This window comes from Xiphophorus maculatus, chromosome 9 (assembly GCF_002775205.1).
Source record: "Xiphophorus maculatus strain JP 163 A chromosome 9, X_maculatus-5.0-male, whole genome shotgun sequence".
Classification (NCBI taxonomy): domain Eukaryota; kingdom Metazoa; phylum Chordata; class Actinopteri; order Cyprinodontiformes; family Poeciliidae; genus Xiphophorus; species Xiphophorus maculatus.
Window position 1 is genome coordinate 4,268,564 of NC_036451.1, and position 26,995 is coordinate 4,295,558.

A 26,995-nucleotide genomic window follows, 5' to 3' on the forward strand; every position below is an offset into this window, starting at 1 on the left:
AATGAAGATAATAATTCCTTCTAACAGGACTAAATCTATTATATGCACAGTACGTTCACGTTTATATTCTTGTTCTAATCTCCATATGCTGCTTTGTGTTTTAGTGACTGTTTCGGTGTGCTGGACTGTGAGTGGTGCATGGTGGACAGCGACGGTAAGACCCACCTGGACAAGCCGTACTGCGCCCTGCAGAAGGAGTGCTTTGGAGGCATCGTTGGAGCCAAGAGTCCATATGCAGACGGTCTGGGTCTTATTGGTGAGTTAAAGGAACTCTGGTAATCAGCACATTTCAATAGAAGAAAATACACAACCTACTAAATACAAGATCACATTTGCTTTGAAATAGCAGCTCTCTAATCATGTAATTTATGGACTGTTATTCTTTTTTTTTTCCTAAAAAATGTGTGTACATGTTTTCTCAACAGCTTTGGCTGTCCGCCATGCGTTTAATAATCTTTCACACGTATGATAGAACAGAAATAATGTATAAAAATGTACCAGCATCGCAGCAGGGGTTTGAATCTCAGAATAAATAGTTAAATTTTGTCTCTTCTTCAGGCTTTTGGAGGGTTTTTAACTGATCCTTTATAAAAATAAAAATAGAAATATCCTTCACTGTCTTCCAGAGGTGATGTTCAGGTGTAACTGCAGGATCAAGAGGTTCACACAAAAATTCCAAAAAAAACGAACAATAACAACAACAATGATAATAATATACTTTACAACATAAGAATAGTCTACAATTATAAGCAATAAAGAAATTGTAATCCAAGGAATGTGCAAATGAGTATGGTAATTTTTTTTGTCCATGTACATACGTATGTATGTGTTGAACATTAAAAGAGACAACAGAGTATTTACAATGCAATATCTCAATCCAGTGCAGAAAAGCAGATGTTCAAAAACAGCGGAAATGTTACTTGAAAATCAGTAAAAACAGTTGTCTTCATCATTCTTTTTGCTTATTTTGCAGATGAGGAAGTGGCATCTTTGAACATGATCAAGAGCGCCCCTGTGGGTCCGGTCGCTGGGGGCATCATGGGATGCATCATGGTGCTGGTGCTGGCCGTGTACGCCTACAGACATCAGATCCACAGACGCTCACACCAGCACATGTCACCACTTGCTGCACAGGGTGAGTGTGGGGACAGATTCATGTCTTAAAGAGACGGTGTATCTTTATCGAGGCAACTGCAGATGAAGCGTTATATTTTTGACATTTTCTAATTAAACAAAAACAATATCCAATATAACATGAAAATGAGGTTGAAGTAAGTGGGGCTGGAAACAATGTACACCACATTTTTCAGAGTTTTACTTGTGAATAAAAATGTTCATGTTAACTTTTTATATCAGTTTACCAAAGGAAATATGTGTTTAAAAAATCTATGTACTAATTAAGAAAATTAGTAAACACTTTTAGATCAGCTGGGAAAAACGTTATATTTGACGCTTGAAAAAGGGTTTAAGAGCAACAGCTGCTACTTTAGTCACTGCTGCACTCTATTTTTTATATCCACTTTTAAATTCTCCATGCCAGCAAAATGCTAAATGTTCTACTTTTAAACAGGTGCTTATGCTTCCCAATCATCAGTCAGCCCAGCACATTTCATCAGTAGCTCAATCACTCACTTTATATTCAAAGCAGCATGTAAGCAATCATTGTTTTCATCCTTTTTCTTTTTCGTCTCGATTTACTTGGCTAAGCATGAGTTTTTGTAATACACGATGAGATGAAAAATATATAGTCATTGTTTTTGTTATTATTGTCTTGTGGACAGGTCGTTGTCATTTATACTTCAATGCGTGCTTGTAAAATAACCATAATGACTATAAATCATTGTTCTGGCAAACTGCCAGGTAGCCACTCCCCTCTGCTGCACCTTTCTGTAGCTTCTCTGCTGCTTAGTGATGAGAACCAGGTGGACTCAATCTCCTAGCAATCAGAGAGTGCAGGTACTTTTGGTGTGACTGACCTGTCACTCCTGTTTGAAGAAGTGCCACAGCATGAGAAGCAAACAGTGCTGGCAGCACATAGAAATTCAGAACTGTGCAAAAGTTTTCTACAAACTGTGAAGGATAGCCGGTAAGCCTCACAATGCTGTTGCTTATTTCCTGAGTCTCACTGGAGCAGCACATGGACTCTGATTGATTATTGTACTGAACAGTTTTAATATTCAAATCAAATCAAACGAGTAACTTAAAAAAAAAAAAAAAAAAAAAAACACTTGGTGTTTATTATTTATGGTAGAAAGTGAAAATGAATAAATGTTGAATAGGATTTTGACTAAAAATATATTTAACAAAATGTTGATAAATATGCTAATTTATTTATTGGTGTTGAATTTTACTATAAAATATTTGCTATTTATTATACTTTTGGAATAATTGGTTTAAAGGGGTGGAAATCTGTTTGATTATTTCACAATGTATTTATCTTGTTAATTTCAAAATGTAATAAATGTTTCTGTTTCTTTTGAGGTTTTTCACCTATGTGGCTGGAAGGCTAAAAACTATGATGGCCATCATATAAAAATAAAGATGGGTCAGCTAAAGTGAAGGTTCTTTGAGTGAAATCCAGTTAAGATTCATAGTATAGACTATCCCTTTTAAGTGGGGAATTGCACAGTAAACCAAACTTGACAAAACTTGACAATCAAACTGTTGGCAAATGTTTTGGTTTTGAACAAATTTGTAAATTTAATTATTCCTTAACTCTTCTTTTTAGTCTATAAGAAGAGCCACTTTGACACTAAAACAATGCAGTTCTGTCCTTTCTTTTAACATTTCACACCTAACCTGTTGAATGCTTGCGCAGTGAGGAGTGTCCTATTTTGTCATTTTTCTCTACTTTTCCTCCAGAAATGTCTGTGAGAATGTCCAACCTCGACAATGAAAGAGACGAGAGAGACGAAGACAGTCATGAAGACAGAGGAATCAGTAAGCGCACCACATTAAATCTATTTTCAAACATTTCTCTCCTATTTTTTAATAAAGGTTCCATTTAGCACCTTGCTAACCTGTGTCCTGTCTTAACTTTCAGTCAGTAACACCAGATTCATAGCTGCAGTCATTGAGAGACACACTCACAGTCCTGAACGGAGACGGAGGTACTGGGGCCGATCAGGGACAGAGAGCGACCACGGTAAGACAAACACTCACTTTATTTAGTAAGACACATAAATGCTGCTGGAAAATGTGAAGGTAAACATACATACATATTGATTTTTGAGTTTATTTAAAATTGCTAAAGTTTCTTTTATCCTATTTGTTTTCCTGAAATACATATTTCAAGCATATTGTAAACCTGTTATTTAATCTCAGGTTCTAACTCTGTTAAAACCAGTTGATTTATTGATGGTCTGCTGACAGACTAAAGGGTATATAATAATTTTTTGTCATATTGAGATTTCAATGGATTTTGTAGGCATTTTAAATTGAAAAAAACAAAAGCAGAGTGCAAAACGTAAAGTATTCTTTTTTTTTTTTAACAAAAAGTGTCCCTTTTACTCAGTCACCCTAAATAACATCCAGAGCACCAGTTGGCTCCAGAAATGACCCAATTAGTTAACAGAGTTCAGATATTTGGTTTCTAATTCTACTACTATGAAGCCATCAGATGTTTGTTAGAGAACGTTAGACCAAGCAGTATCATGTGGACCAAATTCAAATAGAAGCTGAATATTTTGGTATGCATGCAACCATGTGACAGAAAACTTGCACTATGTCAAACACAGTGGTGTTATTATGCTGTGGGAAGGCCTTTTACTAGGACTGAGGGTCAAAATTGGTGGGAAGATGGATGGAGTTAAATAAGTGCAACACTGGAAAAAAATCCTGAGATGACCCCTAACTTACTGCCAGAGCTACAAATAGGGTGTTAGAATGGCCCAGTCAAAGTCCAGACCTGAATCCAACATGGTGTATCGCAATCCTTGAAAAACAATTCCAATTCAATAAGCTGTTAAGTTGTTTTGCAAATAAGACTGGGCAAAAATCAGTCTGGTAGCTAGGTTTTGTTTTATTACATCAGCATGTAATGTGAAAAAAATGAAGGTTTCTTAATTCTCTGTCCAGACTCTGAACTTTCTGTGACACTTAGAAAACAGGAAAACCTTCCTTTTTCAAGGCTTCTTAAAGTTCAAAAAAAGAAACCTGAATAATTGTTCGGTTCAGTTTCACATTCTCCCTTCGCTCCCAGTTCGGAGCTCTCCTTTTATTCTTCGCATTAATGACAAGCCTGAACCCTGATTTTCTCTTCATCTGAGCTGACTGGCTCATGTTCGCTTTTTAAGAATTTTCTAAGTCTGACACTTGCTGTGGACGGACACTTTCACCCACAGAGGCTCTCTGCCTCCCACATATGTGGCATCATTCCACTTCCTGGCAACCAGGATCTCTCATACTTGTTGCATAACCGATGTTTGACGGAGAACAAGGGTGAACTTGAAGAGAAGAGAGTGGGTTAAAATGAAACAAAATCAGAATGTGCGAGCGTTTCTGCTGAATGTAGCACCACAGATGGTGAAACAGAACAAATGAGTTGGAACACTTTCTAGTTGTACTCCTTGCGTCTTTTCTGCATGCAGCACCCTCTGCACTTATTAGCACCACTGGTACAGAATACAGCTGCATAATAAGCCACACAATAAATGAATCTTTTATTACAGCAGCATAATCTCACTCTTAGAAATGTACAAAAACTAACTAATCCTGCTATTCTGGTCAATAAATTTAAATATTGCATTTTTTTAAAATTACTGCAGCACAGACTAACATCTGCATAACAACCACTAAACAATATCCTCAAGCTAGTTACTCATTTGGACTAATGGTTGAAATAATAATTTCTTCCCTACCATTAACAGAGGGAATGTGAGGAGAGGAAACAGAACTACTGTGTAAAAAGGTTTCATCCCATTCAAAATAAGCAACTATGGAAACGAATACTTGAAGAATATTTAAGTCGATAATCAAAACTTCAACACAGATGTTGAATTTTATTCAACTGAAAGGTTACGAAACAACCACGTAAGTTAGCGCTTTAATATTTATCCAGAAAAGTTTTCTCCAGGTGACCTAGGTGTGCTAAATGTTTTCAAAGTTAGCTAAAGCGCTACTACGGTAGTGAATTAGTGGAAGTGTTCCCACCACTGCATATATGAATTATTTTAACCTGCCTTTCATTTTTACAAATTGTTTCTTTATCCTTTATTTTATTTCCTCTAAAAGCCATTTACTATGTTTATATTTGATGTCTGTAAACTGTTAGCGCTTTTGACACTGAAGTCAAATGTCTTGTTTGTTCCCACTATTTTAGCCAATAAAACTTATTGTAATTCTGAGGACAGTTTCAAGCTCCTGCTTCATCTCTTTCATTCGTTTCGCCCCTCCTCTTCTTCAATCATTGGGCATTTTCACCCTTTCTTGTTATTCTCTCTACATTGAATTTGTAAATCTGCATCCGTTCAGGAATGATGTTGTCAAAATCGACTTCCCTGTTGAATTTTAAATCTTTTTGGATTTCAAACTTTAATAAAATAAAATCTGTTGTTGTCTGACAGCCAAAAATGATTACTGAATCAAATCTTTTCCAATAGTAACCATAGAATTATTGAAATTTAAAGAAAGTATTTTTACATATTAAGGAAGATGGTAACCTGATCAATCTCTGCGTTCAGGCTACAGCACCATGAGTCCACAGGAGGACAGCGAGAATCCGCCCGGAAACAACGACCCCCTCTCAGCAGGGGTCGACGTCGGTAACCACGACGACGACATGGACCTGGACACGCCCCCTCAGACAGCCGCGCTGCTGAGCCACAAGTTCCACCCGTACCGACACGTGCACACCCACCACCACCCGCTGCACACACAGACACATCACCTGCAGGCCGCCGTGACTGTGCACAGCGTGGACGCAGAATGCTGATGCTCCAGGGGATTGAACTAGTTTTTAATAAAAGACTATTTTTGTAAAACATTTGAGTTTAATGAGACGATCCACACTGTGTACTTCAAGGTTCAGATGAGTGGAGGAAGATTACCACAGCTGGACCCCGTACCTCAGAGCTGCTCGGATTCACACTCTGAATTATGAATGATGCCACAATGTGTCGTCGTGGCAACATCTTCTTTCTCTCATCCCCTCTTTAATTCAACCTAACTTAAAGCACATGCAAAAGGCAGTCCTGCGCCAGTACGTGTAAGCAGTTGGGATTTCCAGTTTTTTCCATTTGAAGGATTCAGAACTCACAATTTTAATGAGAACAGGAAACAACTGGAGCCCAAAAACTTTGAGCAGAGACACAAATCTTTCAAGGTTGGGTCCAGTATGGAACTTTCTTGACTATAAATCCAGCCCAAAATAGGTGGCACCCCTGCAAAGGGCTCTTGCCCAGAGATTCACACCAGGGGTCTGAAAAACAGAAAAATATATATTTTTTACTCCCTAACAAAGAGCTGCGTCTAGTGGAACTCTAACGTTACTTTTCTCTCAACTTTCTGGTCTCCAGAGTTTAACTGGGAGTTGTAGCCTTTCTCCAAAAAAGAGGCTTCTGGTGTCATCCAACATGCCGTCGGGTGATACCTGAACACTTTCATGAATGTTTGTGAATGTCAACATAGGGAAGAAAATTCTTCAACATTTTGCATAAATACATAAACACTTTATGAGTACAATATTATTTTTCTACTATTTATTAAAGACGTAGATCTTCAAGAGCTGACAAAGCAGTGAGGCAGTAAGTAATTTTGCAAACAGCGCATCAGATTTAAGGCTCATTATTTTTGCTTTTTTTCTGCCCTGAAAATATAGAAGAAAAACATTTTTATATCACTTTTTACTGTCATCATAGGTTAAATGAAACAGTTTTTTTTAATTACAACAATATTTTTATATTGTGATATTTTTCACAAATTATTCATTTTCAGTCTCGTTCCATTTGCAGCTCATAAGGAGTTGGCACTTTGGATTATAAAGGTTACACATCCCTGACATGGATGATGAAATAATTTTTTTTTAAATCTTGTTACCTTATGAGAGTCAGATTATGCAGCAGTAAAGATATCAGTTTAATATCAATTTAAGATGTTCTCTCTGTCAAACTTGTTGAGAGGAAACAGAATGAATTGCAAGTAGGTTTTTGTGCCATTTTCAAGCTTATTATGGTGAGAACAAACTCATATTAAACTCAAAACATCAAACATGTTAAAATTGTGTAAGAAGCTTAATTTGGGGGTAAAAAAATTAAGATAATGAGCCTTATTCTGCGTCATGACATGTAGCACATATTTCAGTTTTCCCGAGGTATGTGTATTGTTGTTCAGATGAAGCATTTTTGATGGAGGTGGAAAATTATTCTCCACAACTAAGACGGAATTTTTTGTGCTCGTTTAAAATAAATATAAAGCTCAACCTTTGGTAGATGGAGGATCAGCAGCTGAAGCCAGCACCAGCAGAAAAACATTCCTGGCTTTAGTCACTGCCGGGGAGATTTGTGTCAGGATGATAATTGGGGGATCCTTTAAGAGTTCCTGGCGTAGGCGGACATTTTCTGTCCTGAATAGAAAAGCGGGAGAGGACGTTGTCTTACTACAACCTTTTTGCCTTTGAGGCCAAGCTGATGCTGCATGTGCTGCGTGTGAAGGCTGTGTGCATCGACGTCGTTCTTATCAGAATGGAAGGGAAGGAACGCTGCTGCTTCTGGGCAGAGGTTTACACCCGACTGTCGGCTCCTCTGTGGTTAACCACTCAAACTGTTCGTTTGTTTTTATGTGTTTGTGTGTGTCAGAGAAAATGACAATGTGTGATGAATGTGTAATTATCCACCAGAAACACTTTCCTTGAAAGCATTATTTTTTTAAAATAGTGTTAGAGAATAATGGCTGAATTTATTATGAATGAAAATTCTCTGTTTCTCCCGAGAGGTTGCTTCTTTCCGTGCTTTTGTTTTGATCAGATCCTGTCGGTGTGGCATCTTATGGATGCCAAGATGTCTATTGTTCTGCAGAGATTCATTATAAAGTGTAAATACAGAGTCATGAATAGTTATTAATGTCCTGTACACTCATTTAAAAAAACAGCAAATGTTGATATTCAAATATTGAATCGTCTGTTCATGGTGTCTCGCTATATTTTTGATGCCTTGGATGTTTTTCTTTTATTTTTTAGGCTTATTTTTCTTTAGGTCCATATTGGATGGAAGTCAGTACTTGGGAATTTTAATACACAATTTATGTTTAAGAGAATTGTAGTTTTTAAAGGTTTATTATTGTGTGTCTTTGAAAACTATGTAAAATACAGAACAACTCTCCACACACTAAATTAGATTCGACAGTTTTTCATTAACGACCAAACCAAATGTTTCTGCCTAGCTTTTAATTTGTTTCACTTTTTTCTTTTGAGAAGAAAACGCTACAAAAGAGTTGCATCTTTTGATTCGAGTGGAACAGACATACAGAAAATGGAAGCTTTTTTCCCTACAAACTGAAATCTACATCTTTTTGTTTCAGCAGTATTTCCAAACAGGCTTAAAAAATAGTGTGTGTGTTTATACAGAACACAGAATTACAAGTTATTGACTGAAGGAACATGTGTACGTCACCCAACCCTGCTCCCAATGTATCGTATACAGTTAACTGAGATTAATTGCAATGTGAATGTGATAAAGTGCATTTTACAGTTAAACTGTCTCTGTGATTCCTAAGATATCAGCATGATGTCAGACAGGAGGCTAAATGATTTCTAAATAACTTTTTATTCACTGCAGCATCTTTGGTTTGAATCCTGTGAAGTTTGAATGTTCTCTACTAATTGTGGGTTCTCTTCGGGTATTCCGGCTTCCTCCACCAATCCAAAAACATGAATGTTTAGTAGAGTTTTAAATCAGAACTACTAGAAATTTGCGTCAGTCCAACCACACATACATTCCAATTAATCCTCCTTATCAAACAGTAGGATTAATAGTTATTCAAATTCGTTTTAAAAGTTTTCTGTCTAATTAAAACCAGCAGATTGCATCATGTCGTTCATTTGCAGCATTCTGTCCTAGATGAGCACATAGCAACAACAATCGATTGCATTGACTTTACAACAAACATGTAGCGACAGTGGAGAAGAAAAACCTCCCCTTTAACAGGAAGAACGTTCCAGAACCGGGCGCAGTACATCCAGCAGCCATCTGCCACCAGCAAACCTGGGGGTTTGAGAAAACAGAGCAGATACACAAAAAAGAAACAGAAGAGCTGATGTAGGAGTACTTTCCATGTTGATAAAAGGTAAAAATTTAATGCCAGGAATGGGAGAACTTTCAATTGCTGGCAGCGTTATGTCAGCTAATGTACCTTGTGGAAGTTATCGTAGCCAGACCAGATGTAGCTTCTATGGAGAAAAAAAGTAGTGCACATTGGAGAGTAGTACAAGAAAAAAGTGGAGAAAAGTGGTCAATTTGACCTCCTGCAGTCTTTTGTTACTCCATTCCCTCCCTGTTGTCCCCTTTTCTCTCTGCCCTACTTCCTCTCCAGCTACTAATGAATAAAGGCCACTAGATTTGCAAAAACCTTTTAAAAAGAAGCTACTGGAAATGAAACATAGCTGAGGCTTTAAGGTTCCACCTGGAATGAAATAAAGAAAGTCGTAGAGGACAGATCAGGAGGTGGCGTGTTGATTTCTTCCACATAAGCAAATTTAATGTAAATTTCCATAAGGACTGCTTTGTAGCCTCACCTGGCACACAGGGCGGAAACGGCTGTTAAACACTACGGCCTTACGACTTTACTCCATCTCACTTTTTTATCCCTACAAAAACGAAAACAATAAATGGCTGAGAACTTATACAAAAAACCCTTAAAGGTTTTTGTATTAAGGCAGTGAAACCCCTTAAATGTATCACTGCACCTTTAAGGGAAAGTCTGTTTGCTGCTCTACTCATGTGGCATATTAGAACAATCTGTGTAAACAGAATATAGTAATTCCTAAGTGTGAGTTGCTCTAAAGCATTTCAGAGTTGAGCAGCTGGACTGAAATACAGATGGTCACACAGATTCTAGCTTCATCATAAAACTGGTCTTACCAGAAATGAATGGAGAATATTAAAGATAAAATAATTAAATGTTATATTACTGGTGATAAAAGTCACACACAAGGTTGGTACCAGTCCACGTGGCAGTTGAGTCCAACCTGATGCCGGACTGGAGCGCAGGACACTGACCCTCAACATAGAACCAGAGGAACAACGAAATGTCTTAGGATGGTCTACTCAAAGTCCAAATGTAAATTCATCTCCTAATTGGATTTGTTTTTAAATTCTCTCTGTTCAATCAAATTAAGTTAAAGATATTTTACAGAAAACAGGCATTTTAATTTTGAGATATGCAAACCTGCTTGCAGCTATGATTGCAGTGGGAGGACCTTTATAGTGGTTTAATTCAGATTAAACCCATCCAATACTTTTACATGTCACTTATACTTGAGTTCTGTTCCCCATGAGAGCTTAAAAACCAAATTCATATTACTTCAACAGATAAATGCTGCTTCTAAACACACAAATGAAATAATCTTGTAGTAAAATGCTGAAAGCCTGAAAAAACCCTAATTTGATTGTTTTTTTGTTTTTTTTTTAGAGCTGCATTGTGAACTTTTAAGAATTTTAACAAATTGTTAAAATATTTTTGACATTTTAAAGTAACCCATTAAAATATCATTGAACACCTCTCCCACAAGTCTTCTTTTGTGAGCCAGGAAAAAATATTTGCAGTCTTTTTTCCCCCCTTTCTGTCCGTATGCCTCTGGTCTGTCATTGCTGGCCTTCTGTTCACATTTGCTAACAGCAGAGGAACGCTGTCTGAAGCCTTTCCAGCCTGCATTATTCTCTCTGGTTCATGCAGGAACAATCAGGACACCTACTCTGCAAAGAGCTCCTTTTAAGATGCATGTTGGCCTTATTTGGAGAGAAATCTTTTATGAGATGCACATTTCCTCCTTTCCTGAGCTGGTAGAGCGTTCAGGTTTGGTTATCGGTTGTTTTCTTTCTTTACTGTATGAACAGAGACCCAGTTTACAACTAGCAGGATGTCTAATTAATAAAAGTGAACGGAAAGGCATTGAAAAAGTTTCAGTCCCCAATGCAAATTAGATTTACTGGCAAAATTCAGGTTTTCCAGGTGGTTGCAGCAAACTAGTTTGACAAGATCGTTTTGTATAGTTAAATAAAGCTACTTAAACAAGTTCATCAAAAGTAAACACTAAATCTAGTTTCAGTTTTCTCTCCACTCAAATTTATTAAAAACCCCTGCCTAGAATTAGCTTTAAAACGTACGTGATGCAACCAATCAAAGGCTTTACTAGTTGCATCAGGTAGCAATAGAACACCTTTACATCTGGACTGTTGATGGTTTCATTACATGCTAGAAATAATTATGGCCAAAATTATCAGAGAAGAGATTGTTGTCTTGTACAAACAATGAAGAGGATTCCAGAAAGAAAACAGTCCCTGACTGTTCCTGGAGACACAGATGGAAATTCTCAAGTTAAACAAACAGTGGCTGCACCATGTAGATGTGACAAAAAGCTACATCCAAAATGTGCTTACATCAGATTCCATGCCTCCACAGGAATCTGCTACCAGATAGTGTTACTCTGGTAGCAGATTTCTGAGGAGGCCTGGAGTCAAAAAAACTTTTGACTGACCCCAAAAAAACTGCTGTAAGACTTGATGGCAGCAATTTTCACAGTGATTCACATGTAAACTCTGAACAGTCCCATTCCCGTATACCAAGTTGTGCTCCTCTGCTAACACAAAAGCATAAGAAAAGTCAGGTCCAACTTGTTCACAACTGGACAAGTTAGTGTAAAATGTTTTGTGTTCTGTGGAGCAATGAATGAACAAAAACTATTTAGGCCTACACTGCGCAAACACAAAGTGCAAATATCTTAGTAAATAAGGCAAAACTAACTTACAAGTAACCTTTCAGTAGCTAATAGGAACTTGTTTGAAAGAATTTGAACAAATTGTTCAAATATTTTGACATTTTCATCAATATTGCTTAATATTGATGCAATCTGCCAGTGGAACAATATTTTTCCCATATTATAAGTTAAAAAGTCCTGTTCCACTTCCAGACTATTTCACTTTCACTTAATACTTTTTTCAGGTAATAACACCCAGCTGCTGCTTTACTAGGCATAAAAGATGCTTGTCATGAAAGGGCAGAATAATTTTAAGACTGCAGTAATCTGTAAAAGTGGAGAAACCACTTTTAATATTACTCAAATTAAGATATTTAAATAACATTTGCTTGTGTCTCCTGCAAATAGTTGCTAGTTTGTGCAGGGTTTTCTAAGCTATTATGCCTAGAAACTTAATTTGCAGAGGATAATAGAATAATGGAGGGTCCAACTACATTGATGCAATGAAATGTCCTCATTATGAATCTCTCACCATCAAAATCAGCCAATTTAATGCCTGTCAAACACTGCAGGCTTTATTATTTATGTATTAAAAAGAACAGTAGCACCTCTCTGTGTGCCTACCTCCTTTTACTGTCTGAGTAAACATCCTCCTCAAGTCTGTTGAGCAGTGACTCTTGACCTTTGTATTGAAAAATGGGTCATTTTGGCATTAAGTGGCCTTTTGGACAACATGGATTTCTCAAAAGCAATGTTTCTTCCAATATGTTTGAAGCTGCGGGTCATGGGTCGAGCTATTTGTTGGGGGTGTGGGTGTGTGTGGGGGTGGAGGAAGAATAGGGTGAATAGTGGAACTGCCTGGAAGACATGATCAGTTATTTATGAGGCCTTTCTGTACATGCGGTGTTTCCTGCCAGGGGATCTGGGGAAACGAGCACAGATGGAGAGGCAACATGGTTCTGACAGTATGCAACAAGACAGTGCCTTTTGATTTGGGGCAACAAATCAAAAGGCATTTTGGTTTGTTGAATATAAGATGGATATCTGATGTAGTGTTGGTCTGGTTTTTAGACAATGTCCAATATTAAACACGTAAAAACACAGCACAACTCTCAGTGGCAACTTTTTTTCCATTTATTTATTTTTATTTTACGAGGATGATTTTCCTTAAAATAAAACTATTATTTGAGCACAACTGTGAATTTGTATCCAAATGCCTCATGAAGCAGGGCTGTATGAGGCATTTACAAGCAGTCAGTATTTTACCTGTACCAAGCAGTCAGTGAGTGATTTGGAGAGTGATGACGTTTATTATTGTGTGTCTATGAGGACTCAAGTTTACAACTAAAGTACCTTGCAAAAGTATCCTTAGTCATGTTTTACACTTTAGAACTTAAACACCTGCAGACATTAATGCATTTTATTGGTGTTCTTGAGTGAAAGACCAACACAAAGAAATTCTCTAAACTCTCTAAATGCAACTTATTAAATTGTGAGTTACTTCTTCATGAAGACACAAATCATAACTTTCACAAATGCACTTCTACTTCTACATTGGCTCTAGAGTAAAACACTGAACGGATCTTATTCAAGGACCTTTAAAAGGACTTCTGTGCACTTACAAGTTTCATTTAAAAGAATTCATTCACTCACACCTTTTGAAAGCTTGCCTTATTTTTATTAAGTCATACTGTGTGCATGAGTATGTGGTGTACTACTAAAAGTAGTGTAATCGTTGTCTAAACTGAACTCATTGCTACAATGTAATTAGTTTCACCTTGAGGTAAAAAAGTACTTTGAGGACCTGACAGATGGGAGCTCTCTCCTCACGTCCCAAATATCTGATCCGTTAGTCTGAATTCACTCAACTCTGCTCTTCAAAGCCATGCATGCTTCTCCCTGTCAGCTTCCTCCTGCTCTCCCTCCATCCCTGGAGCTGTCTGCTGCTCCCTGTCAGGGAAAACACTGAATTAGAGCACAGAGCTCGGTGTCCAAGCACCCTCGGGTCATTTCAGTCAGTCTCCGCTCTGCCAACCGGTGCAGCAGACATGCACCAGCAGCACTTTGTGTGTGTGTGTGTGTGTGTGTGTCGTCCAGTTCCCCAGTCCTACTTTCCTAAATTCATATTAGCAATGTGATGATCTGGATCCTGCATGCAAGGGAGAATATTTGCAGTTTGCTACTGATTTGACTTTGCTGTTTTGTCCCTTTGATTTTGTGAAAAACACAGAAGATCTTCTTGATGTTTGATATATTTTTCATTAAAGAAGCCTCCTTTATGCTCTGATGATGCAGTATGTTCATGGCTGCTGTAATTAGGACATGAATTGGGCAGGGAGCTCTTTTGGATATTGCCCCCATGTGTTCTGGTCAGCTGTTTTTAGTGGGTCACACGTCCTCTAATCTCTGCTTTGCCATAAGAGAAATTAATCCACTCTGCACCGGTGACAGTTTATGTTGTGTCTGCAGAAGGGTTGGTTGATGTGGACCAGGGTTATAACAGTTTTCGGTTTTTCATTATAGTTTAGTTAGGTTAGTTTTAATTACTTTTCAGATGTTTCCTTGTTTTTATCAGTTGTTATTAGTTAAATATTAAGTTTTAGTTTAGTTTTTACTAGTTAGAATAGTATTTTTAGTTTTTTCATACTTGGTTTTTTCAAATTGGTTAATTTTCAGGTGTAGAATTCGACAAGTGTTGTATTATCATTGTGTATACATTGATTGGGTATTGAATACTCAATAGAAGATACTAACTGACTCTGGTGTGTTTTCCTAACTTTTGCTGTTGCCATTTTGCAGAATAGTGTAAGCGACGCCAGGAGAAGTTTGGAGTGTCGTAATTTACTGACAGCTGACATAAACTGCTTGTGTTGGGGGGAGGTGGGATTTATTTCACTTTAGTTCAAAAGGCTAATGAATATATTTATAAACATGAAAACTAAGGATGTTATATCCATAATTTCAGTAGGTGTTAGTTATACAAATACACAATATAGTTCCAGTGATAGTTTTTCCAAATTTATTACTGGTTTTATTTATTTTAGTTAATGAAAAATTATTGTCAATTGCATTTTTTGTTATTTTGTTAGTTTTAGTTATATATAAAAACTTTGAGTTTTATCACAATATTTAGTGGGAGTCATGATAACGATAAAAATCACGATGACAACTATTTATGACTGTGACTGCATGACAGCAATAATATCTCCACAAATATAAATACTGCTCTTGAAAAAATTGTAATATACTTGTTTAGGACAGCAGTCACATAAAGAAGTTTGATTTGTATCACTCACTGTATAACTGTGTTTAATCATTTTCAAATGTATTGGTATCAATGATACTCTCAATGTAAAAACAGTGGAGAAAATAGTGAAAACTAACAATTCCAACAACACGGACAGTTTTTGAGTTTTAAACATCAGTAATTGGAATTTATTGTGACAACGAAACGTCTAAACCTTATCATGATGATAAATTTATCACGATAAATCACAAATGATACAATAAATGTCTACCACTAGTCTACAGACACAGCTGCAGATCATTTTCCAACCAACTCTTCCATTTCTGGAAGGAATGCAGGATGATCATATCCATAATCACTCTGTTCAATCTACATGCACATGTGCATTTGCTAATCTTCCAACTCCTCCACACAATGAGCCACTTTGACGTTCAAGGTAAACCCTTCCTCTCTCTCTCCCTCCCTCCCGGCCCCTCCTGCTCTCTCTCCCTCTCTGTCCTCACGCCCACTGAGCTCGTCCCAGGTGCCCGCTTTGCCCGCTCAGCCACTCAGCCCACCCACGCCCTCGCACTCTTCAGTCCCAGCGAGCAGCAACACCAAACGTGTTCCCGCTTTCTTCTACTCCTCTCCACCGCCACCCACTCCAAAGGGCTGTGAATCACTGGCTGACACGCTGCATTGGCAGGGCTCTTGTGTTTTACACAGAGAACGTCTAACATCGCTTCTCCTCTCAGTTTGTGAAGCACAGTCCATTATAACAAGAGGCTGACTTTCTGCATAGGTAAAAAGCTTTGGAAGGATGGTTTGCATAACCGCACCATGTGGGGCGTTTGCAGGCCGATGTGATTTATCCGTAACACTCTGTCGGCACGCATTTTGCCAAGGGACCGAGAGAAGAAATTAATTGTTCTCTCATGGAAACGTTGTTTAGCACTAAGTGGGGTGATTCATGCGTCTCCAAAAAAATCAGCCTGTTTAAGTGACAGGCAAGTCCTTGTTGTCTTTCCACAAACCCATTGCTCAGTGATTCATGTCCATCAATCTGTCCACCATCACTACTCACTGTAGAAGCAACACAAAGCCTAAAGCCGGGAATTTCATCGTCGTTTTTACAATTAAAATTGTCTGCTTCATCTCTTTGACATTTATTTGCATCAATGTTATCCAGACCTAAATGCATTTGAGAATCAACGACAAGACTTAAAAATTTAGATTCTCAGATGCTTTCCATGCAGTCAGACTGACTTGGAGGTTTGTTGCAGAAAAGAATGGACAAAAGAAATTTTCCAGATGTGTAAAACGGGAAAAGACCTATCCCCAAAATACTTATAGCTATATTGGTTGAGAAAACATTGAGACGCATCAGTGTCACAATGAAGAAAAATGTGCTTTTATGTTCGTGATTCTCATGAGAAACTGTGTTTTGGTATTTTTAGTACTGAAAATGAAACTGAACAAACCAAGAGCCAAATTATAAACTTGCTTCATTTTGAAACAGAGCTACACACATTGCCCTTTCTTTGGCCTTTCTGCTTTGGAGTGGACTGAGTACAAGCCTAATTGAAGCGTTCAAACAGTCCACACACTGTACAGTCACTGAGTTTTAGTTACACTGGCTCAGCCACTTGGCAATGTGAGATCATTTTCACCCACTGACAACTGTGATTGTCTGGACTTCGATCTGCCAAGAAACACTCCACACAGATGGCGAGAGAGAGAACGAAGAGCCCGATTTCACCGTCTCCAAAAGGCCTCGGCACAATTGTGGTCTAAATATTTCCTAAGTGGGTTGATGTGTGCTAGTTGACATGCTTGTGTGTCCATAAGAATGTGGATGCAGCATGTGAATGTGAGTTTACAGCGTGTGTTCCTGTAAGCGACTCACGCTGCCTGCGGAAGCTACATGGGCATTGTGAGGACTCGGCAGGGAGCTCTGCTCCCCTTGTGTTTGCCAGGAGCAGATTTCCACCCACGGTGGGCAGGCAGGCAGGCTGGCTCAGTTGGCTGCTAGGTTGGCATTCACTGGATGACTTGGGTAGACAGGAGGGAAGGCACACAGGCATTCATAGCCACATAAAGCACACAGAGAGCAGGAGAGCTGTGGCGGCTAAAAGCAATTCTGCTCTGAATGCCTTTTTTCCTCTTCAGAACTGTGCTGCTAGATGAGAATAAGAGCTGAAATGTAGACGTTCTTTATAGAAACACAAAACATTTTATAGATGCTACATGTGGTTCATTTGATTCGTCTTTTCTTTTTGCCTAAAATGAGGCTCAGAAAAAAGTTTTAGGTTGAATAGAAACAAAGGTGAACTCTGACTAAGCTTATTTGCAGTACACTGAACAGACAGTTGGGGGCGCAACTAGTTCGAGGTGCCAGCTGCAGAAATCAACTAACAATTTTGTTTTTTCAAACTACATTAAAAAACTTATTTTACTTTTTTCACATAAGTAACATTCATAAATAGATGCAAACACTGCAACATTAACTTGAATCATTACTCCATTGATTAAGAATAACCCCAGACAAAAGAATATGGATTAAACTATTTAATAAGGGAGGTGATATAAAGTAAATATAATATAATATTTTTCCCTGTCCCTTGAAGGGTAAATGATTAGATCTGAATAGTTTAAATTAATGTTATTATTGCGTTTATTCTGGCTTGTTGGGACGCACACGCCTCCCACCTGCTCTCTCTCTTTCTCTCGCTGTCTATATTTCTCTACCTCTCTCTCTCTCTTTAAACACTTTTCTCTCAGCTTCCCAAGATGGCGGCAGCCTCGTCCATCCAGCCGCCGAGCGTTCACTCTTCTCTCAACCGGGATAGCGTGCTCTCCCCGGACATGGACAGCCCCGAAAGCCGGCAGCCGGAGGATGAGGAGGCGGCGGGGGCCGCCGCAGCGCAGCCCTCCGAGCCGGGCGTCAGCCTCCGCGACCTGCCGGACCTGGACCCGGAGGAGATCGAGAGGAGGCTGGCCAAAACTCGCCGGGAGCTGAGCAACAGGAGGAAAATCCTCATCAAAAACCTGCCGCCCGACACCTCCAACCAGGTACGCCGACAGGAAACTGGTGCAAAAAGTTAGCAGTGTGCTGTTTACTTTGAGTTTTTTGCGCTGCAGGGAGACCCGGGAGTAACTCCACGACTCTGAGGTCCAGTTTGCATGACGCTCTTTTTAAACAGCAAAATGTGAAAAATTATTAGTTTATGAGAAAGTGATTCATAAACCCCAGAGGTGATGCGACCAGACGGTTCCCCACCCTAAAATAAAAACTTTTAAAGCAACTTTAGGAATGCTAGTGTACTTATTCCAGAAAATAAAATAAAAATATAATTCACTTGCCACTTTACTCACGAATGTTTTAAATGTGACTAGTTAAAGCTGGTCTTTTATTTTATTTTTATTTTTTTTGCAAATGTGAAAAAACAAAATCCATCTATAAAATTGAACACACTTAATTAAAAAGTAAATAAAAGGACAGATTAAGAGCTAATATCTGCAAGGTTTAGGGAGAAATCCTGTGTGGATCAGTGGTTAAAAGTAGTCATCTTCTAATTAAAGGTTGTAGGTTTGATTCAAACTTCCTCTAAGGTACTTACTCCCAGTTTACCAACTGATATGTGTATAATATGGGTGTTTGAGTTCTCAGTATTTCCTATCAATGGGTACTGAAAACATAAAGTGTAAGTGCATTTTTCCATTTATTCTTCATTAAAGGGAGGAAACACCAGCTAGTTTTTCCATTTCAATAAAGGAGCTAGTAAAATATGTGTGCAATTTATTTTACGCAAAGTGATGTATTTTAACTGTTTATTTATCTTAATGTTGACAATTATGGCTTAGAATTATCAAAAACCCCAAGCTCAGTTTTTCAGAATGTTAAAATGCGAAGTTAGACTGATGGGTAAAACAGATTTTCAGCAGAGAAATGTTACTTTACATGTTGCACCCTGCACAATTATGGAGACGACAGCAGACTTGACAGTTGTGCTGTAGCCTGTTGTTGATAACCTCCGTGAGGAAGGATAAGCCATAAAAACTCATTGCTGTTGAAACTGGCTGCCTGCACTACTACATCCAAACATAACAATGGAAAATAGAGTGAAAGGAAAAATTAGTGATAAAAATCTAGCACAAACACAGGAAATAACTGCCACTGTAAGATGTGTGGGTTACAAAGCCCAATCAAGACTGTCTTTGAGTTTTGCAAGCCATGGTCTGTGCCTAGAGCATCTGATACAAATGCTATGGGCTACAATCATTGGATTCCTTGTGCTAAGCTACAGCTGTCAGAACCAGATACAGCTATTATAGAGTGCCAGAGTCCGGAGAAAGAAAGGAGAAGCCAATAATCCAAACTGCTTGAGGTCCAGAGTGAGGCCAGGTCAGATGTTGATCTTTGATGGTGGTCCTAAACCACCCTAAACATGGGGTAGGAAATACAGGTTTCCTACCCCACAGAGGAAACCTTGTATTTTCGCTCTAGATTTATACCTCTTGACCATAAGTTACTGTGTTTCCATTATGAATGTGTGCAAAACTTTGTCAATATTCCTCTAATGTTGAAGGCACAAAATTTCACAATTGGGTTGTTTCCATTTAATAAGAAACGTGATTAAAATCACACATGAAAAGTTTGTTCACGTGATGAGCCATTAAGAAATATGCCGCGCCATTATGCTCCAACTGCTTCTTGTCATCGTCTTTTTCATGGTTTGCGGCAGTGGCAACATCTGGTTGTTGATCATGTGGCTCGTGCGATGCGAGCCACATCACACAAGTGTTTTTGCAAAACTTATTTTGCAGTTTTGCAAAAAAATAACAAAACAATTTTGATACGGAAAAAAACTACCCCTTCCAAATGGCAAAACCTTTTATTGAAAAAAGAAGAGTGTTATTTTGAGATTGGCATCATTCTGTGAAGACAGTTTATTTTTGTAATTTCAATTTGTGTAACTTTATGGTTAATGGAAATGCAGCTAGTGAGAGTAGAATGTAAACAGAATGCTACATCCCGAACTTTTCTTTTTGACCATTCAGACATGGATCAGTTGCCTGTGTTAAGGTATTCTGAACTTCTTAAAAGTTGGAAATGGTTTCAGATCAGAAAAAAAGTCAATAGTACCAGCCTCAGTGGAGGAAGTGTTAAAGTGACCTGAGTTTTCTCTGGCAGCACAAAGCGTACAAGATCATCCAGAGGCTCCTCCTCCACCTGTTGCTATTCACTGCATTTTTACTGGTTGTTAGGTTTCCATTTTTGTCCTGCTTTCACTTTAGTCATTTTAGCCACCCCAAACTTTTCTCACGGGTACCAGGTGAAAAATGGAAATGGAAAATAGAGTCAATGTTTAAAACCGTTTCTTTCAGATTCCTGTAATTAAGGCCAAATCCACTCAATGTACACTTATATATTTTACATGCACTTCTTTCTCTGCTTTTAAAGACTACGGAGTGACTTCACTGTTTATAACTTCATGGCCTTTCTGATTTCCCCCGCTGAGCGTCATTCATCACTTGTGTCAGCATGCAGGCCTCCAAGAGGCAGCGTGTCGAGCCTGCGCCGGTGGCGTGTGTTCCTTCAGGCTTGTAGCGCCAAACATTCTTCCAGAGGCTCGCTGCCAAGGAGAGCCAGCGCTCTGTCGGAGCGTCGGTTCGTGTGCGCAAGTGCAAGGAGAGATGGAGTGTGAAAGAGCGTGACTGCCTGGTGTGTGTGAGAAATGACAAGAAGAGGGGAGAAAAAGGGAAAAGTCGCTTGGATTTAGATGAAGCAGCAGATGTGGAAATCTTTTGCTTTGTGTTATCTACATCGTTCATGTGTCAGGCCGAGTTTTGAGAAAGGCAGAGCAGCGTGGAGTCAATTCAAAGGAGTCATTCTGACTTTTTGACGTTTGTCTGCGTTAGTTTCAGCTGGTTGTGGGTCTATTCAGATGACATGGGCTTTAGTTTTACAGAGGAGTTTGTTCAAATAGAAATGCTCTGAAGAAAAACAAAAAGAACACCACATTGCAATTCTCAAATGGTGAACAAAAACTTACCAAGATTTTAAAAAGTCGGTTCCAAAATCTGTTAAAATGTGTCGTCATCTTTGGTTTTAATGAAAGAAAGTTGTGAAGTGACCATCGTTTTCTCAGTCTGTGTGAAGTGTAGTGTAATACTATGCAGTGAAGTTCCAACCCCGGCTGTTTGCTACACACTGCTGGTCAGCAGGCTGAAAGAAGACTACTAAAGTTTGGTCATACTTTGGATGGATGTCCAAACTGAATGTTGGGATAACAGTATAACTGGTAGTACATCAACTAATTTGAATTATTTTATGTCTTTCTGCTCTGGTTTAATGGCAAACATTAACCCCAGATAAAAAGAAGTCTATCAAATTACTGGGGGAAAAAAAAAATCATTCTTTCATGCGAACGAGAAGATTATATTGTAGATGTTTCCTCTGGTTGGCATTAGCTGGTTTGCTAAATAAAAACTTGTAGTTTCTTAATGATTTCACCACCTTACCTCTTTTTTATGTTATAAAACCTGCTATGCTAAGTTTAAAAAAGTGTAAATACATTCCAGACATAGAGCGTCTGAATGTATGATACATAATTAGCTAATACTTCTGTGCTTCCATACAGCTCCATTTCCCCCATTTACCCACAAACCAGAGAGCCCTCTGCTGCAGACTGGATAAGTGTGAGTGCATGGTACAGTATGTCAAATATATGGTCTATTGACAGTCTTCATCTCAGAGAGAGGTGGGGGATGGGAAAGAAGGACGAGGAAGGGTTGGGTTTAGAATGAAAATGAAGTAACTTCGTGGGAGCTATTTGGTGGTGAGGATATGAGTCAAATCTTTTCAGGGCTATCATATGTTTGTTCCCCATATGTGCATTATTTCTCAAGTGCTCATTAGCTTAGGTTATTTTTGGCCACTATGTAGCAAAATTGAATTATAGGAAATTCCAGGTTGGTGACTGTTGACTGGTATATGTTATCACCAAAACTCTTGATGGATCCATGAACCATAGATTAAATATTTGTACTGTATGTGCAAAATGGATGTCATCATTGCAGAATAAATAAATTATTACAATATATCTTTTAATTTTGCTCATCCTGTCTATGAAGAAAGTATGGAGTTAAAGTAAATTGCTATTCCAGGAAGAACTAATATTGGGAAATGAATGCCAACATTTCTGGTCTTTATTTTTTTTATTATTGTCCTGACACAAACAAAACACAAAATCCTCAATAATGATATTTTATTATATATTATTTAACATGCTTATAGTCAAGACATGTTGTATAGTCTTAATAACTTTTTAAAATTAGAGATTAGTATCTTTATGTAAAAGATTTTAAGTTACCTATTGGCCTGTTAAAGAAGCCTCTTCTTTAGCCGTTAAATATTTTACATTGTGCTCCGAAGGTTTCTTTAATGACTTTTATATATTTTTTTCTAAATCAGTTCCATATTTATATATATTTTTTCATGGTTGATCTAATTCAGCACTGGAAGCAGACGTTTCCTGGTCTAATTATTGAAGTTTTAATTATTGATGCCATATGCACAGCTCACTCTGCCTGGCACAGTGGGGTTACAGTGTGAAATGTCTTCTGTAATTTTTACTGGAGAAAAAATCTGATTGATTTTCAAAACAAAATGTTTGGTAGTATCTGATATCAGACAACTGAATCAACTTAAGGCTTGGTTAGCAATGACTGCTGTGGAAAATTGTAATCAATAGTCATATTGTTGTTTTAGACATTGGACACGGAACAAAGAATGACACACTGAATATATTCAAAGTCAGCTGCTGATTAAATTCCATAGCTGTTTTAAGAAAAATGACTGAGATGAATGTTTTGTGTCAACATCCTTTAGAATGTGCAAAAATGATAAGGTTAAAAAAAATTGCCTGCATGTAAATGCCTGAATAGACCTTTATTACTCAATAACACATTCACATTTGGCGGGTGGGCTCTGATCTCATTGCTCCATGGAAATGCTTTTCAACATGTCATGGAGGGATGGTTGCGTTTCTAACCCCCAAATCACATCTGCCACATGTCAAGTGTAGAGAGGGTCTCTGACCTCGGAGCCCCAAGTGCCTGAAGAAAACCAAACTCATTTGTGATTCATTCAATGCATAAAATGGCACTATTACCAACATATTACATCTAAGGTTGATATAGTTCGCCTCCATCATGACCAGACATGCATAACTTCTTTTTGTTTTTCCTGGTTTGCATAAAAATGTATTTCATAAAATGCCAGCCTACTCTGTAAATATTTAGTTTTCATATCCATAAAGCTATATATAAATAAATAGTAGTTGCTTACATAAACTTGTGTTGGTTGGATCCAAGTTTGACCTTTACATGTTGACATGTTCTACACCACGAGTGCGTGTCCAGTTGTTTCTGCGTACTGCTAAGCCCAAATGTATTGAAATGGGATAAAGCATTAAGTTCAAACACAACTTCCTCCTCTCTATCCTCCTCCTCCTCTTCACTTTACATGCTGGGGTCCATCTGTGTCAGGAGCAGATGTTCAGGCAGTGTGCAGCTCCTGACAGTGGGCAGCCTGCGGCCCCTTTTCTTACCTTTTGAGTCTGTGTGCTCTCGCTTTAATTGTACCTGTTTAATGTGGCAGAGTTGCCTTGAGGTTTTGCGTGTCTTTTGGAATTGCACACATTTAAAAATACACCTGTCATGGTGTATTCTGAGCCAAAGTGTTATCTTAAAATTGGATTACAGGATGTGCAAATCTGAAAAGTGACTGTGTAACCTTTAGACAGACCAGTGAAAAAACAGTTAGATGTTGCAGTTTGGAAGAATTTCAAGGCAGTCTTATGTGCAGTAACCTGTTTAGAGAAACTAAAATGATTTTTTTTTAAACATATGTCTGTTGGAGAAATCTACTAATCACTGTCTGTATCACTTCTGTACTTGAATGTAAACATGTAAGCATAATGGTGCATAATGATCAGTCTATTATGCTGATCATAAACTGTCAAATAAGCAACATTTACTCTACCATCCCTCTCAACACCGGTGTTCCTCAAGGCTGTGTGCTTAGCCTAATCATCTTTGTATGCATAACACGTCACAGTCTTTCCTTGAGTTTGTAGGGGATACAACCACTGTAGGCCTGGTCTCTGACAAAAACCAAAGCGGCCATGTAGAGAGGTCCATGTGCTGTCTAGTATAAAGAAGAGAGAGGATTGCACATTTTAAATCCTTCATCTACTCGCTTATGACTGATGGTTCAGTGCTTCACAGTAAAAAACAAAAACATCATTTTCTTTTTAAGATCTTTACAAAGACATTGGCTGCAAAACATTTTTTAACCACCACAGCATAGAATTTGTCTTCACACTGTTTTGTAGAGTGTGTTTTTCCAGCTGCACTGCTACAGGCAGACGGAGCCTGCAGCTGATAATCAAGACACTAAAATGGATGATGAGGTTACCACATCCGAAGCTTGAGGACATCTACACAGCTTGTCTGAAGAGCTGGCCAAATGGCATCATTAGTGGCTCAACTCACTCTGGACAATCACTTTTTTCAGTCTTCCATCAAAAACAGTTTCTCGCATCAGAGGTCACAGCACCTTCTGAACCTCCGCAGCACTCGGCAACGACACTTTGATCTTTGAACCTTTACATATTGTACTTAAAATCATGTGTTTTAATGTCTTTTGACAATATTATCATATTTAGAATTATGTTTCAATATTTTTGTCTTTGGAGTAACAAAGACAAAATTCTATTCTGTTCTGTTTTGTAATGTCCACAATGGGATTTCCCCATATGGTGTAAGTTTATTTTAATATTTTGGATAATCATATTCAATTCAAATTTATGCACAAATGTACAATGGAGTTCTTACTCTATCAGTCATCAACAACAGACACAATGCCTAAATAGATAAGGTATTTATAAAAGACCAGATGTAGAATGTAAACTAAAAAAACAGTTAAACAAATATGGCAACAGGAGATGCTAGCCATAACATCTCCCTTATAATCATTTATAAAGGTCCATAAATAATTATGGGCCCTTATTTATGGTGCCAATAAATAAGGGCACTGTCTTATTTATGTTTCATGTTTATAAAAAATTGCATTATTATCTTATTAAATTAGCAAATTGCAAAGATTCTCGCATACATTGGCCATCTGTTTTCTTCTATCATTACATGGTAGCTAGTGATGGACCCGTTAATAATAACCTCGACCTTCTTGCATTTGTTCAGTCAAAATCTAACATTTCTTTCTGTTCAATAAATGTATTAAAACTAAAACCTCAGAAGGGTTTGGGTGTTTAAACACGTCAGTCAACCTCATGTACTTTGCATTTTTTTAACCTGTAAATAGTGAGAATTTCTTGCATATTTTAGGCATTTTAAGTGTAGTTTTGTTTTTGTTTTTAGCTATTTTATTATACTGTAAAACACTGAGCAGGGTTTGCAGTGCAGCATTGACTATCCAGATAATTTATGCGATTTTTGTATTTTGGCATTGGCTCTTCTCAACTGGTAAGCTGGTTATGGGAGCCATTTGGTTAACCTAGAAATCCGACTCTTTGTGAACAGCTCTTTGTAACCCGATAACAGAATAAGCGCTCATATTTTTCACATCACATGATCCCACTGAGATTCAAAGCTTATCTGTCAGATGGCAGAAGTGGGAATTGCGCTGACAGGATAAAAGCTTTGGAAGTAACCTCGAAAGAAAAGCATTGACGGGATAAGTGCAGGTGGAGTGAAGAGGAGACTAATTGGATAAAAGACTAAAAGAAAATAATGAGTGTGTGGTCATGTGTGATGTTGAGGAAAGGTGGCTTTGGTTTTGGTTGAACCAACAGGGATCTCGTTCATTGAGAGGAATATTTTTTATCTTTCAAAAAAGGAAACACTTTTCACTCTTGTTCATGTTTTTTTTTTTCTCTCTGTTGTGATTAAACTCTGTTACTGTACTTCTTTCCTACTGTTCACATCAGCTGCCATCACTTTGTGAACATGGATGTGTGTCATGGGACCACTGAAGGGGTTGTTGCCACTGCATTGGATCCCACACGTTCCTCTTCACTACAACTCTCCACCCTTGGTGTTTATACATTAGCAGCACATGCTTGCATCAGAGGGTGCTAATGATGGTGCTATGAGCTGGCGCAGTCATTTTGATGTACATTTGACTTGTGTGTTTGACCTTCCTGTGGAGGGGGAGACCTACAGTGATCACAAACCCCGTGATTACATGACACATGGTGGAATAACAGTCAGATGTAATGGTTGTGTCAGATTGGCAAACACTCTGCTGGGTCCATTTGACTCAACTGCTAACAATCAGATCAGTGGGAGAAAACCTGTAGACGTTTAAAGCAGTCAGATCAGAGAAGAAAACCAGCTAACGTTCCATGTCTAAGCCAGAAACTACAGCCAGTCCACAAAAATGACAACAAAGTGTAAATATACACACTGCTGCTTATTGTCATAAGCCAAAAATACCAGCTTGAAGCTATCAAGTCTTCTTAACTGTTTATGTTCATAAATCTCCTTTGAGAATGTTAGTTTGTTCTCTGGATACATTGAAGTCTATCATCCTGTCACTCTAAAGAGGGAAGACTTTGTGTACAGTGAAGCAATTTCATATCTTAACTTTTAGGACTGCAGTAGTCGTGGTCATCCATATATATAAATATCTATATATATATATATATATATATATATATATATATATATATATATACAGTATATATATATAGAGAGATCTAGATAGATAGATATTACATTAAGACCACAGGCAACATCATTTCTACATGAGTGAAAAAGCAATTATTGTAAAA

The 26,995-nt window shown here is 38.0% G+C and overlaps 2 protein-coding genes across 2 annotated transcripts in view; both read left to right on the plus strand.

Annotated features, from left to right (window-relative positions):
* The window catches only part of cachd1 (cache domain containing 1), a 79,500-nt gene extending 70,811 nt beyond the window's left edge, over positions 1 to 8,689 (plus strand). The window contains exons 23-27 of the mRNA XM_014470562.2: positions 105 to 256; positions 974 to 1,135; positions 2,863 to 2,940; positions 3,044 to 3,145; positions 5,682 to 8,689. Of these exons, the coding sequence (XP_014326048.1) occupies positions 105 to 256; positions 974 to 1,135; positions 2,863 to 2,940; positions 3,044 to 3,145; positions 5,682 to 5,932 (745 nt within the window). The 3' untranslated portion in view covers positions 5,933 to 8,689. The remainder of the gene's footprint in view (positions 1 to 104; positions 257 to 973; positions 1,136 to 2,862; positions 2,941 to 3,043; positions 3,146 to 5,681) is intronic.
* An 8,549-nt stretch (positions 8,690 to 17,238) lies between these two features.
* Positions 17,239 to 26,995, plus strand: part of raver2 (ribonucleoprotein, PTB binding 2) — an 85,464-nt gene continuing 75,707 nt past the window's right edge. Inside the window, exon 1 of the mRNA XM_005803912.2 lies at positions 17,239 to 18,206. Coding sequence (XP_005803969.1) covers positions 17,925 to 18,206 — 282 coding nt within the window. The 5' untranslated portion in view covers positions 17,239 to 17,924. The remainder of the gene's footprint in view (positions 18,207 to 26,995) is intronic.